This window comes from Octopus bimaculoides, chromosome 1 (assembly GCF_001194135.2).
Source record: "Octopus bimaculoides isolate UCB-OBI-ISO-001 chromosome 1, ASM119413v2, whole genome shotgun sequence".
Classification (NCBI taxonomy): Eukaryota; Metazoa; Mollusca; class Cephalopoda; order Octopoda; family Octopodidae; genus Octopus; species Octopus bimaculoides.
In genome coordinates, this window is record NC_068981.1 from 94,270,820 (window position 1) to 94,285,199 (window position 14,380).

The 14,380-nt window shown below is 32.2% G+C and overlaps 1 protein-coding gene across 1 annotated transcript in view; it reads right to left on the bottom strand.

The window, feature by feature from the left end:
• Positions 1–3,987: 3,987 nt before the first annotated feature.
• The window catches only part of LOC106873159 (uncharacterized), a 161,723-nt gene continuing 151,330 nt past the window's right edge, over positions 3,988–14,380 (bottom strand). The window contains exons 91-96 of the mRNA XM_014920386.2: positions 12,795–12,929; positions 12,048–12,151; positions 10,705–10,797; positions 9,250–9,355; positions 7,961–8,098; positions 3,988–7,266 (exon numbers count right to left, since the gene is read on the bottom strand). Of these exons, the coding sequence (XP_014775872.1) occupies positions 7,105–7,266; positions 7,961–8,098; positions 9,250–9,355; positions 10,705–10,797; positions 12,048–12,151; positions 12,795–12,929 (738 nt within the window). The 3' untranslated portion in view covers positions 3,988–7,104. The remainder of the gene's footprint in view (positions 7,267–7,960; positions 8,099–9,249; positions 9,356–10,704; positions 10,798–12,047; positions 12,152–12,794; positions 12,930–14,380) is intronic.

Below are 14,380 nucleotides of genomic sequence, written 5' to 3' on the forward strand. Positions count from 1 at the left end.
ATATATAAATAGAGAGAGAAAGGTTATGAGAGGTAATGGTGTCAATAAGACCCAAAGGTGTCAGGTAATGCCGAGTAAGTGTTATGGAAAGACCATAGTTAAGCTCCAAGTTCATTGATTATGCAAATAAGGGGTCCAACATAGGTCATGTATCAGAATTTGTATATATAAAAATTTTTTTTTAGAATGAGATAAAAAACCAAGGCTGTGAAGATTTTAGAACATTTATAAATAGGTCTTACAGCTGTTTCCAGGTATTTATTATATCCCTTCATCGGAGACGGTGTGAGAAAATGGTTAAGCAATATCAAATAGTTAAGTAACCTCTATTTGATAGATTAATAGAGCTGGTAATAGATAGCAGGCATAGAAGATAAGTTCAAGAATGAGATAGTCCTGGATGTGAGGGAGGAAATTAATGGAAAGTCATGCAAGAAAACCAGAAAAGAATGAGTAAGGAGGGAGGACGGGAGACTCAAAGACATCGGATATCTAAACTATTGCTTAACCATTTTCTCACACTGTCTCCAATGAAGGGACATAACAAATATCCTGGAAGCAGTTGTAAGACCTTCTATTTATAAATGTTCTAAAATCTTCACACCCTTGGTTTTTTATCTCATTTTGAAAAGAATTTATATATTTATATATATATATATTTGTGTGTGTGTCTGTCTTTGTCCCCCACCATCCTTTGACATCTAATGCTGGTGTGTTTATGCCCCTGTAACTTAGTGGTTTGGCAAAAGGGACCGATAGAATAAGTTCTGGGGTCGATTTCTTCCACTAACACCCTTTAAGGCAGTGCTCCAGCATGGCCACGGTCAAATGAGTGAAACAAGTAAAAGAATAAAAGAATGACTTAAAGGACATAAATGTGTATATTTATAAGGTATGAAGAAAGAAAATGCTAAAGATAAAGTTTAAGAATTAGGTGCTCTAGAAAGGAGGGGGGCAAAAAATAGGAGGCATGTATAGATTCTACTCAGAACATAGATCTATGGTAATAGAACCGTTTTTAAAAAATTGACAGCAGCCAAATGTGATAGCCTCCCTTTGGTGATTGAGAAGACAGTGAGAACTTTCCTTTAAGATATTGACAAACTTTGTGCAACAGGGGTTGCATGGAAATCTGCCACTCTGATTGGGCCTTTTTGTTTTAATAATGGACCAAGCAATATTATAGGGAATGTTATTGTTAAGATGGATATGTGATTAGCTCACAAAGTGGAAGTTTTGTGTATTACTGAGGCAAACAAGTGAAGATGGGATAGAAATTGTCTCCTAAAGTCAATCGATGCATCTATATAAACATTAGTAGAATTCTGTTGTGTATAATGCACAATACATTTATATACTATGCTATATCTCAAGCAATGACCATACAGGGTGCATTTACCAGGAATTCTACAGATGCATTGTTTTTTATCTCATAGTAAACAACAATTACTGTCAGTACCATTAGTGTTACATTTCCTATCAATAGTTAAACTAGTATTTATATAAAGTGAACAAAGCCTGGTACTTGATTTGGTATTATTGTGTTGTTATTACTAAAATTATCTCCTTTATTAATGTCAGAATGACCATTGATGTTGTATAGAAGGATAGGTACATCAATATTCCTCAAATGATTCCTATGATTAATATAGCTACTACAGTTGAAACGTATATTGTATCAGCTTTCAAAGATTTGCAAAATTTTGTTGAAAATAATGTTTATTGTTGTACATTTTGGTTAAAATTTTAAATGAGGACTCCTGCTTCACTGGGTGAAAAGAGAAACTGCCAGACTATACTCGAAAATACACGTGTTATTTTTTTCTTATTTAGAATTATGGTGGTAGTAACGCCAATTGTATTCAACAAAGTGGTTGGAGGAAAATTTTCTCATGCAAGTCTATGAGAGAACATTTGCACTATAACAACAATAACAGGAACAATAGCATCAACTGCTACAACAATAACAGCAAAAGTAATGACAACAATTAAGTACAAGGTTTTTAACATTACAAGCAACAACGGTATCAGTAGCAATAAATACAAAAGTGAATGAAACAACGACGACGATGATGATAGCAACAGCAATGACAACAACGGCAGGAATAACAAGAATAAAAATGACAAAGTAAGCGGTAAGGGACTCTAGAGACAAGTAATCTTTGTGATGAAATCAAAACAATACTTTTCACTTTCCCTAAATGACAAGGAAGTGTGCCTAACACAGGCGATATGGCTTGTGAAGGTAATTGGGCAGAGAGTACAAGTTGCCCGCCTAGCAGTGGTTTTGGCAACAACTACATGGAAGACAGTGGTGTATCACTGTATATTGGCAAAAAATCCAGTGCCAAGAAACAGCAACACATGTCCAGGTGGAAAGTGCCATCAAAGAAATGTGGACAGATGTAGACCATGTGACCAGGGCTGCAGTTGGGGAGCGTGGAAGTCCTCTTCAAGAGTGAAGCCCTTATGCCAAAGTACTCCAAAGTATCCATATGCAGCATGGAACTCACCCTCAACATATTTAAGGAGAAGGACTTGTTGCACTGTTGCATTAAGATAGAGTTTCACTTGGACTGGGCATCAGGTGAATTTTGGCTTGTGTTACTTTGGAGAGCATTGGCACACTTCTCAATGCCAAATGAATGGAAAAGAAATTTTGATTAGGGGTCACAATAGAGATCCTCCAGATCAAGCTGGAGGATGTGAAAATGATCCCAGAACTTATTAATCTGCCCAATGGAGTGGAGCTGCATGTTGCAGTTGAGAGCAGATGGACATGTGTAGTGCAGAAGGCCACTTAAGAGCATTCTCTTATTAAAAAAATATAATTAAAAGACACTAGAAAGGAAGCCTTCACTACAACAGTATACAGCAGTAACAACAACAGCAGTGATGAGAACAAAAACAACAGTAGCAGCATCACCATCACCACCACCAACAACAATAGTAGCAATAGCAGCAGCAGCAGCATCAACACATACAGGCAAAGCTGCAACAAGAACAAGGTGGGGATCTTTGGGGTTTGACGGGCAACATTTTTTTTGTAGTGTTTTTGGTACCGAAACACTTTCAAACTTCGAATATTTCTATATTTTGTGGTATAGAACAGATAAAAGATTTTGTATTCGGAGTTATTTTATGTAAAAAAAATTGTCGTATTTCGGTAAATTCAACCAATCAATGACGTCTATTGAGGTGAAAACAATTAATGCCGTAACGGTGTCATGGGATCTTTTCCCTTGAATAAAATTAGTCCCGTTGTTTGTCAACAACAACTACCCATGTTACTCTTATTTATGACATCGTTCGTGCGTTTGTACTGGTTTTAGCTTTAGGGTTTTACAGTTAGGGTTCGGGTTTTAGAGTTAGGGTTAGTTTTAGGATTACGGTTAGGGTTATGATTATTTTTGCCATAACCTTAACTCTAACCCTATAACTCATAACCATAACCCTAACCCTAACCCCAACCTTAACCCGAACCCTAAAACCCGAATCCTAACCCTAAAACCCAAACCCTAACCCTAAAACCCTAAACCCTTACTAGGGAATAATGATATAATTAAACAGGGAATAACACGCTTGACACCGAACAGCAGTAACTGTATACAGCTGAATAGACGTCAGTGATTGGTTGAAATTACAGAAATACGACAACTTTAACATGAAATAACTTGCGATGTACAATTTTTTGTTAAGAAGGTTAAGAGAAAAAGTTGTTTTATATGACACATTCTACCAGTGTCCCAAGTTTGAAAGTGTTTCGTTAAGAAAACAAATGTTGCCCGTCAAACCCCAAAGATCCCAAGGTGGACTAAGAAATGTATAGAACTATGTATGTATTAATTTTCAAACTCAAGATCTGTTATTAGTGCCTCAATGACTTTGTTACTTTGATTCTTCTACATTGTAGTTTGTTATTTTGGGTGAAATTGATTGCAATAAAATTGTCTTTGTTTACAATTTATCAAATAAAGCAGACAACAATTTATGTTTAAAAAAAACAAGGATTTATTTCAAAGTAAACAATAAAAATATGCAGTTGACCCATAGATTTTTGTATGAAAATATAAAGAATTATCAGTTCTTTTAGAAATTGCATTGATTCAGCTGGACAATGTAAGGCAATGTATGACGATTTTTACATAAAAAGCATCTTTACTGATCTCTTCAAAGCTTCATATTGTGAACCTTTAACAGAACAAAGCTTTCATAATTATATATATATATATATATATATATATATATTTTAGTGAATTTCAGTGATTTAATAGAGAAACTCACAAAGAATATGGTTAGATTTGAGTTAAAATGTCTGTGTGGTATTACAACCAATGTTAAGCAATATCAAATTCAGAAGCAGAAAAAAAAAAAAAAAGAGGAAATTTCACTTAATAATTTCGCATTTAGTTTTGAATGCTCTCTTTGGCACAGTGCCATTTCTGTTAGCAGAAATTATTGACCCTTATATATACATAGATATATATATATTTGATATAGAGAGAATCTAAATGCAAGCTGCTGCAAGTTTCATGACTCTTATTGGATGAGCTTGTATAGCATGCTGTGTTTTATGAGGTTCAAAATATATAAGGGCCAGTTCAAATTTTGACCAGAGTGTTTCAAATTTAATGCTCTAGCATTATTTAGAAAACTATAATGTTTTTTAGTTAATTAAATGTATTTTGTTCTGCTAAATGTGACATTTTTGATAATTCAACCACTCTTGTATACTTCTGCAGCCTACTTCATTTTCATCATACATAATTTATACAAACTTATTCAACACGCATATAATAAAAAAAAAACAAGAATCAAAGTGTACTTTTTGTAAAAATATATGTTGTATAATAATAATAATAATATATAATAATAATAATAATAATAATAATAATAATAATAATCAGAATCATTTCACTTTTGTTTTATGTGATTTCTTTAGACATGTTACAAGTTGTTTCAAAGTAAAAATCAAATCAATTTGTTAATTTTATTAATTGAGCTTGTATTTTTTAAAATTAAAATATTAAACTTGAAACTAATAAAGATTAAATTCAATCAAATGCTACCTGAGGAGTACATCCAAAAGAAAAGGAATGATACAAGTGATAACAAAGAAAAATGTGTAAAAAAAAAAATTATGAAAATCTTTCTATGGATGAGGAGAAATTATAGTATGTATGTTTAAGTATGTGAGTATTTGTGCAGCAATTAATGTTTCCATATCTGTATAAGTATGTGCATGGAATTTGTGTGTGTGTATGTGTGTGTGTGTAAGGTTTATATCTATACCTTTGATTATATCTTATTCAATAAGCAATAGTCTGCAAATAAGGCTTGATAATAATAATAATAATCATAATAATAATAATAATAATAATAATAATAATAATAATAATAATAATAATCTTTTCTACTATAGGCAAAGGCCTGAAGTTTTGGGGCAAGTTGATTACATTGACCCCAGTACTCAGCTGGTACTAATTTTATCAACCCACTAAGGAATGAAAGGTGAAGTCAGCCATGGTGGAATTTGAACTAAGAATGTAAAGATGGATGAAACACTGCTCAGCATTTTGCCTGGCATGGTAACGATTCTACCAAATTGCCGCCATATAATAATAATAATAATAATAATAATAATAGCAATGATGATAATAATAATGATTTTTAGCATAAGCACAGGGTCACATACTTAGTGGGAAGTGTTAGTTGATTAAATAAACTGCAGTACAAATATTTTATTTTTATCAACCTTGGAAGGATGAAAGGGAAAGCTGACTCCAGTGGGATATAATAGAATGTAAAAGAGAAATAATGAAATACTGTAGGAGTCTAGGTTATTTAATTATATAAAGGGGCATAACTGAAGTAAAAAATATTAATGGTGATATACTGATTGAAGACCGATTTCTATTGAAGAAGTACAGTGGACTAATATACTAATTATTGGCCTGGAAGGAAGGAAGCAAAATATGACACCGGAGGGACTTGAACTTAGAATGTAGAGGAATGAACTAAAGTACTTGAAGGTATCTTATTTGTTACTTTAGTTCTTGTCAGTTCATCACTCTAATATAATAACAATAATAATAATAATAATAATAATAATAATAATAATAATAATAATAATAATAATAATAATAATAATAATAATAAAAATAATAATAATGATAACAATAATGGTTTATTTATTTGTTAATATTATAAAGAAATCAATAATGATAATAATAAATAACAACAACAATTTAAAACTGATTTTGCCAATTAGTTGAGCTTCATATGGTTATATTTTACCAAGAAAGAATTCTTTAGATTTTTAGGAAGTATTAGGGATATATTTACACATTTTACTCAGTTGATCTTTAACTTACAGATACAGTCAAAGAAATGGAAGAGATATTCCTACAACAACTTGGTCTTCTCATTGTTCTGTTAATGTCCTTATTACCATCTTATCTTTCATTGGGAAAATTAAAAAAATATCTTTAAATTCTTTTTTGCTTTTAAGAAAATGGGCGTAAAAAAAATGGTCTAAACACACCAGTTAGTTTTTATAAAATTATTATCTCTTTTAAGGTATTTTTATGATAAATAGTTTGGATACAAAGCAGAACAAATCATGCAAATATTTAATGATGATTGTACTGTAGATCCAATTAATTTCTGTTAATTCAGTAAGTGAGAGAAATCACAGCAAAACAACAGTTGTATAGCTTAGATATCTATTCTTTTTTTTTTAGATAGGCATCAGGTCTGAAACCCATAGGGAAATGAATTTGTGTGATGTTAATGACATCAATGATGTGACAGAAGTTATATGGTTACAAGGTTGAAACATAAACACACAGTGAGTTTACCTTAGCGCTTTTTTTTTTGGCACTCACATAACCATTATTGAGATAATATTAACAAATCTGCTTTCTGAATGTTCTGAGAGAAAAGATCTATTAGTTGAAAACTTAGAATATGTTATTTGTATAGTTATCACAGGAGGCAATTTTTGTTTTCTACTCCTTTGATGTATCTTGAAATATTTTAAGAAAAGAAAATGGAAATAGTATAAAGCCAATAAAAGAAATATTATTTAAAATGAAGTTTTTCTTATAAATTAGAAGTCTGGGTGTATTTTAGCTTTGGATCACTGTATAACATCTCAGGTTCAAGGCTAAAAGCTTTGTGGTCATATGCATATGCTGGATAGTCTTCCTCATCAATTTCATCAACAAAACCATCTGTTTGCTCCTTTGCAAAACCCAGAAAGACCTGGAAAAATCAAAATAAATAATCCATGTAAAAAGATTTAAAAAAAAAAAAAATTTATTCAATAAAAGTTAAGCCAAATAATTAACTAAATTTTGAGAATTACCTAACTTAAATTGCTTGTATTGCAATCTGTTATATTTTACTCATGCCAGCTCTGTCAATGCCCTTTATCAAGGCTCTTAATTGGTTTTGAATTCGACTATGAAACACCTTGGTAAAAGTTATAAGGATTACCATGTTTTCTCATTCATATGGAAATAAATGCTCCCATATCAACAAACGGCAGCATATTGATAATTTTCAATCTAAGTACTAAATCAGCAATTTAAAGGGAAGGGTTTAGTTAATTAAATTAATTTCAATATTTCACTGGTACTTAATTTTATCTACCCAGAGGGATGAAAAGCAAAGTTGACTCTGGTAGGATATGAACATGGAATGAAAAGAGATGAAACAAACACTGCAAAGCATTTTGTTGAATACACAAACGATTCCTGCCAATCCAATCTCTTTATAAGATCTTAATAATATTTGATGAGACATACTTTAATTTCATTATCTTCAATAGACATGTATGACTTCTATTTTAATTCATTTTAGATTTAGAAGTATTTTAATTGTTATTTCTTTAAGAATATATCCTTTTAAGATTTTTATTTATAATGTTATTTATTAAATAAGCTAATTTACTTACCATATCCAATGTTGTTTGTGATACAGCATAATCTTGAATAGCAAAGAGATTCTTTCCTTTTTCCAGTACTTCAAATATACTTGCAACCTTAGAAGTGTTCTTAGGGATAGAGTATTGCAGGGTAGTATTGTGACTATCCTGAAATTATACAAATGTGTTAGAAGTGTTAACAACTACTCTGCATGCTCAGCAAGTATAAATATATGAAATAAAACATTAAACTCCCCAGTGGAATGCTCTATATATTTCAAATAAATGTGAAATGATTCACTCGGAAAAAGATTGTATTTTTTGTTTCATTTTTTGTTATTGACAGTTACTAACAAATAGGTTCTTTTTTTTAGTCCTATTAAAATTGAGAGTGGAGAGAAAGCAATTTTAGTATAAATTCATTTCCCATAGGAATAAGCAATGCAATCAGTTAAGAGAATGAAGTTAAGAGCAGATTTGAAATGAAATGATCAAGTGCTCACATATACTCTACGATATTGCTCATTTCCAGAATAGAAATCGTTATAACATCATATAAAATAATTCTTTCTACTATAGGCTCAGAGCCTGACGTTTTGGGTGAGAGGGTTATTTGATTTCATTGACACCAATACTTAACTAGTACTTATTTTATTGGCCTTGAAAGGATAAAAGGCAAAATCAACCACAGTAGAATTTGAACTCAGAACATAAAGAGCCAGAAGAAATGTCACTAAGCATTTTGTCTACTGTGCTGATAATCCTGCCAGCTTACTACTGGTAGAATAATTACTCATAATGATAGAGCATAAACCTCCACAAATTGAGTTTATATATATATATACACACACTCACACACCATACATCCGCCACACACATGCAGAGAGAGAGAGAGAGAGAGAGAGAGAGAGAGAGAGAGAGAGAGAGAGAGAGAGAGAGAGAGAGAGAGAGAGAGAGAGAGAGAGAGAGAGAGAGAGAGAGAGAGAGAGAGAAATTAATAATTATTTTTAAAAGAACTTATATGGCATAGATTACTGACTCAACTGAAAATTGTGTTGGCACATACCAAATTGAAGCAATATGAAATAGTTTCAGAAGCAAAAATCAATCTGAACAATTTACTTGGCTTTCAACTTGATAGATAATTAGACTAGCTCCATGTTAACTAGCATATGTCTCTACAGGAAATGAAGCTAACAAGAGTAACATGCTTGTACAAACTTATTTCACTAGCTAGAAATTGCGACCAAATCTCCTTCAAACTACACCATACAAACTTAAGAAAAAGGGGATATAAGATAAATGGATGGTAAGTTTACCTTCTTTTCTGAGCCAGGGAAATTTTCAAACACATATTTATCAAGATTGGAAGAATCTGACAAGATCTCTTTTAGGTTGATGCTTAATGAATATCCTTTACTGAATCTGAAAAAAAAGAAAAAAAACAAAAACAAAATAAAACAAGCATTAATACTGACTGTCAATGCATTCCCAAAATCCAATAATTAACAACTATAATCCACAAATTATGCCAAATATGCAAATATTCTAAATTAATGAAATTTAAATTTATATTAATAAAATTGATTTGGTAAGACTGATGTGTCAGTTTATCAGTACATGTCAGTCTGCTATAGTCACTACACCCTCCTCCTCCCTCAACTAGCCCTACAAAGATTTTAGTGTTCCAATAAATAATAAATTGAGAAATAGGATGCTGATTGTCTACTGGTATCTGACTCCAAGAAAATGAACATTGGAGCATCTACATGCTGTACTTTAAAGAACAGCTACAAGAGAGGTAAGCCCTGTTCATTGTGCAACAACTTGAGTGAAGTGAATTCCATCAGAAATCATAACAGAAATGTTATGATTTCTACAGAAGGGGGAACATGTAAAGATTCCCATTTAGTGTACGGTGCAGAATGCACGAAACATAACTTGATTTATGTTGGTTGTACAACAGAACAATTAAACAAAAGGTTTAATGGGCACAGATTCGATGTCAGGCACAATAATAGTAGTTCGACAGAACTTGCTGAACATTTCATATCAAGTGGCTGTAATTTTGAAGAAGATTTGAAAGTGCATATTCTCAGAAAATATTCCGAATCTGCTTCACTTTCACTTCTCAGGATGCATGAGGAGAAATATGTTTGCAGGTTATTAACATCACGCCCTGGAGGAATGAATAAGATACCAGGAGAATATCATCAAATTTATACAAAACTGTTTGATTAAATATTCTTCTTTCTCTCTTTTTCTTTCCTTTTTTTTTACTGTTGTCTTCTTTTTTCTGTCTTTTCTTTTCACCTGTTATAAAATTGTAACTTAAAAAACTCATGATGTGTGTATGCTGGTTGCTCTCGTTCATACTTTGCATTTAAATTTCTATAATTTTGAATTTTTATCACTTCTTATTTCAAACTTGACAAAGACAGACGTACTGTTGAAATATCGTTCAACTAATAAAATATCTTACAATCAAATCGCACTCTTCGTCTTAATAATAATAATCATAATAATAATAATAATAATAATAATAATAATAATAATAATAATAATAATGATATCTATATGAATATTCATTTGAATATTTGCTCATTTATACATATGTGACAAGCATCTTTCAGTTTCCATCCACCAAATCCACTCTCAAAGCTTTTGTCAACCTAAGGTTATAGTAGAAGGCACTTGCCTAAGGTGCCGCACAGTGGGACTGTTCAAGAGGTGGAAATAACAATATTATATCAATTATTTTATTCAACACTTACTTGTTCTTGAGGTGTTGAGGACTGCCAATGCATTTGAATTGTCCATTGACCATGATACACAACCTGTTGCAGAGTACATCACATTCTTGCATGCTGCAAAAAAGAGGAACAAATTCAGAATTTAGTAATTGCAATAGTAAAACTTTAATTTAGAAAGTTATAGAAATAGCAGGAAATCCATTTTATATTTATACTAATAAACCATGCCAAAGCTGACACTGGAGTCTGGCAGAGACCTGCAGCTCACCAGATCATGTCAAACCATCCAACCTATGCCAGCATGGAAAATGGGCATTATATCATCATCATCATCATCATCATCATCATCATCATCATGACAATGATGATGACAACAATAACAATGACAATGCCGGCGACAATAAATATGAGAAAAATCTCAACAAATAGTCAATATGGGAAAATCTGACTTGCGACTGCATCATTGCTACAGAAATATTTGCAATCATCAAAAGATACTTGTAGAATAATGAAATACTCATTCTGATTTGCTATTGTTTTTACTTAACTCAATTCCTTATTGAGGTTGGTACAAATTAAATTTAACTATATTAAACCTCACAGGAAGTCATTAAAAAGCAATGCTTTTCCAAATCTAATTGCCAAACAAATATCTATACTTTTTATCAATTTTTTTATAACTCTTCCTCTTAAATAATATATTGTGTAAATGAAATGAAGCAACAAGTGTCTTATTTGCTGTTTATATAAAAACCATATCAATTCAATTTCCTAAACAACTATAGTAGTTGTATTAGTTTCCATAGTCATTCAGACCTTCATCCACCCAAACTTTATATTACTGTACTATGCAACGGAAATCGAAATCGAACTAAATTCAACAACTGGCACCTATGCCAACGTCGTCTCCTTCATTGGACATGAAACTCAGCTTGCGAAGACCTGTTGGGGCAAGCGAAAGCGAAATCGTGATGGCACCTGTGCCCAGCGTCACCTTTCTGGCACTTGTGCCTGTGGCACATGTAAAGACTTTCGAGCGAGAATGTTGCCAGTGCCCCTGGATTGGCTCTTGTGCAGGTGGCACGTAAAATACACCATTTTGAGTGTGGCCGTTGCCAGTACCGCCTGACTGGCCTTCGTGCCGGTGACACGTAAAAGCACCCACTACACTCTCAGAGTGGTTGGCGTTAGGAAGGGCATCCAGCTGTAGAAACTCTGCCAAATCAGATTGGAGCCTGGTGTAGCCGTCTGGTTCACCAGTCCTCAGTCAAATCGTCCAACCCATGCTAGCATGGAAAGCAGACGTTAAACGATGATGATGATGATGATGTAATAATACTGTTATGAATTCTAAGTGTACTCACCTGTGAGATGTTAGGACCACTGATTGTCCTTTGCCAGTTGCTTTAAGGATACAGTTCCAAACTAAACGTTTTGCAGCAGGATCCATGCCAGCTGTTGGTTCATCCTGACAAAACAAACAAATATGTAAATGAATTACAAAGTAAATGGAAATAAAAACAATAATAACCCTGCCATTTCCATTTCTTATTCATTCATTTATTTTCTTCCTTAAAGCTAATATATGTATTCACTGACACACACAGACACAGATACACACACATATACAGGCATACATGCATGGGAATTGTCAAGACAGTTCATATGTATTGGATGAGAAAGGCACAGATCTGTGATAATTCAATGTTAAATTCAAAATGCGACATAAATACTACATGCATTGATTGGTATTAACTTCCATGTTTGTAGTCTCCTATAAAATTATCACCATTTAACATCTAGCTTGCATGGGCTGGGCAGTTTCAATTTGACAATATCTGATGTGTTCGGGGACTGCATCATGCTTGAAAGCATGCGCACACACACACACACACACACACACACACACACTCTGCCAAACATTATCTCACCCACAACCACATATTTTCATATGTATCTATCAACATTAAAGCGTATCAACATCATTAAATCAAGTTATTTTCCTTAAAACACAATGTGTCAGTTATTAGCGTCACTAGTTTTCATCAGTCATTGATTGACATCTCTATCTGATATCTATTTAATTCATTAATTAAAATATTATTACTTACCAGAAGTACTATTGGTGGCTCTCCCAGCAATGCAACAGCAAAGGACAATTTCCGCTTCATTCCACCACTATAAGTGCCTATCAATTTGTTGGCACAATTTTCCAGATTTAATGTATTTATCAATTGGCAGAGAATCTAATTAGAAACAAAAGAAACATTACAGTTATTTAATAATAAATAATTCAACTGAATAAAGTTTATTTAATTTACAAGCTATTAAAAATTCACATTTTAAATTAATTATTTCCCTTCTTTGAGATCATTAGCAATTGTTGTAAGGGTTTTGTTTGCTTTCCCCAAGAGGCAAATTCCAAATTGAGAATTTTTTGGATATATGTAATTCAGTAAACCACCTTTTTTTTTTTTTTTTCAGCTGTTTTCTAGCCTAGGTCAACCCTGATCAAACAAATCTATGATTAAAGGCATTTCAGTATGTTGATTCATGTGGGAGTGTTATACTCATTGTTAAGTTTGCTTAAGTATAAATAGAGACCATAAATAGGAAAAGTTTATCAGTATTATAAGTTGTACAAGCACTATGTATATCATCATCATCACTGACATCAGTAGACTTTAGAAATTTTGAGAGAACATGAAATAATTCTGTTTAGGAATGAAGAAACTGGAAGCAGATAAAGCTATAAATAATAACATGTAAATATTGGGTTAAAAACCCTTTGATGATAGAAAAAGTCAAAGGCTACCCATCAGATATGAACCCACATCTTTAAGTATGACAACCTTCAACCTTTTTCTATCTAAAAGGTTTTTTAATCCAATATTTAGATACTATTATTTATAGCTCTATCTACTTTGAGATTCATTAATCCCCAAAAATGTGTATGTGTGTATATGTATAAATATATATATACACAAACATGGTTATTAGTGAGGGATTATCAATCTGGGTAAAATAATTCATAAGTTTTCTGTTAGTTCACCAGGCTAACAATATTGTTTAGATTATACAGTTCTATATTTAAGAGATGAGGAATTATGTACATTATTTACATTATTTACATTTGATGGATATTTGTCCTCATCTTGTTAGCACACGTTTTGGCTGATATACCCTCCAGCCTTCATCAGGTGTCTTGGGGAAATTTCGAATCTGGGTTCTCATTCCTAAGGTATTTTTTGATGTTATTATTATTATTATTATTATTATACAGGTCACAGCCTGGAATCGAACTCAGAATCTTGGGGTTAGTAGCCTGCGCCCGTGAGCATATGGCGTAGTGGTTAAGAGTGCGGGCTACTAACCCCAAGATTCGGAGTTTATATACATTCATTTGTTATTTATTGTTGGTTGATATATACATTCTTTTATTATTATTATTGTTGTATTTTGATCTGAAGATTAGCTATATTTTTGAATAGAATTGATTTTCAATAGATTTAATCGATTTAAATTTTCTTTCTATTTGAAAATTGGTTATGAAACACGTGTAGTCGTTTTATTATCATTATCTTATGATATTTACTTTGTATTATATTATACTTATTTATTGTGCTTTTACTTATTAATTTTTCTATATGTGACAGTGGATTTTCATTGATGAGTTCTTAAACCTTGGCTCTTTTCC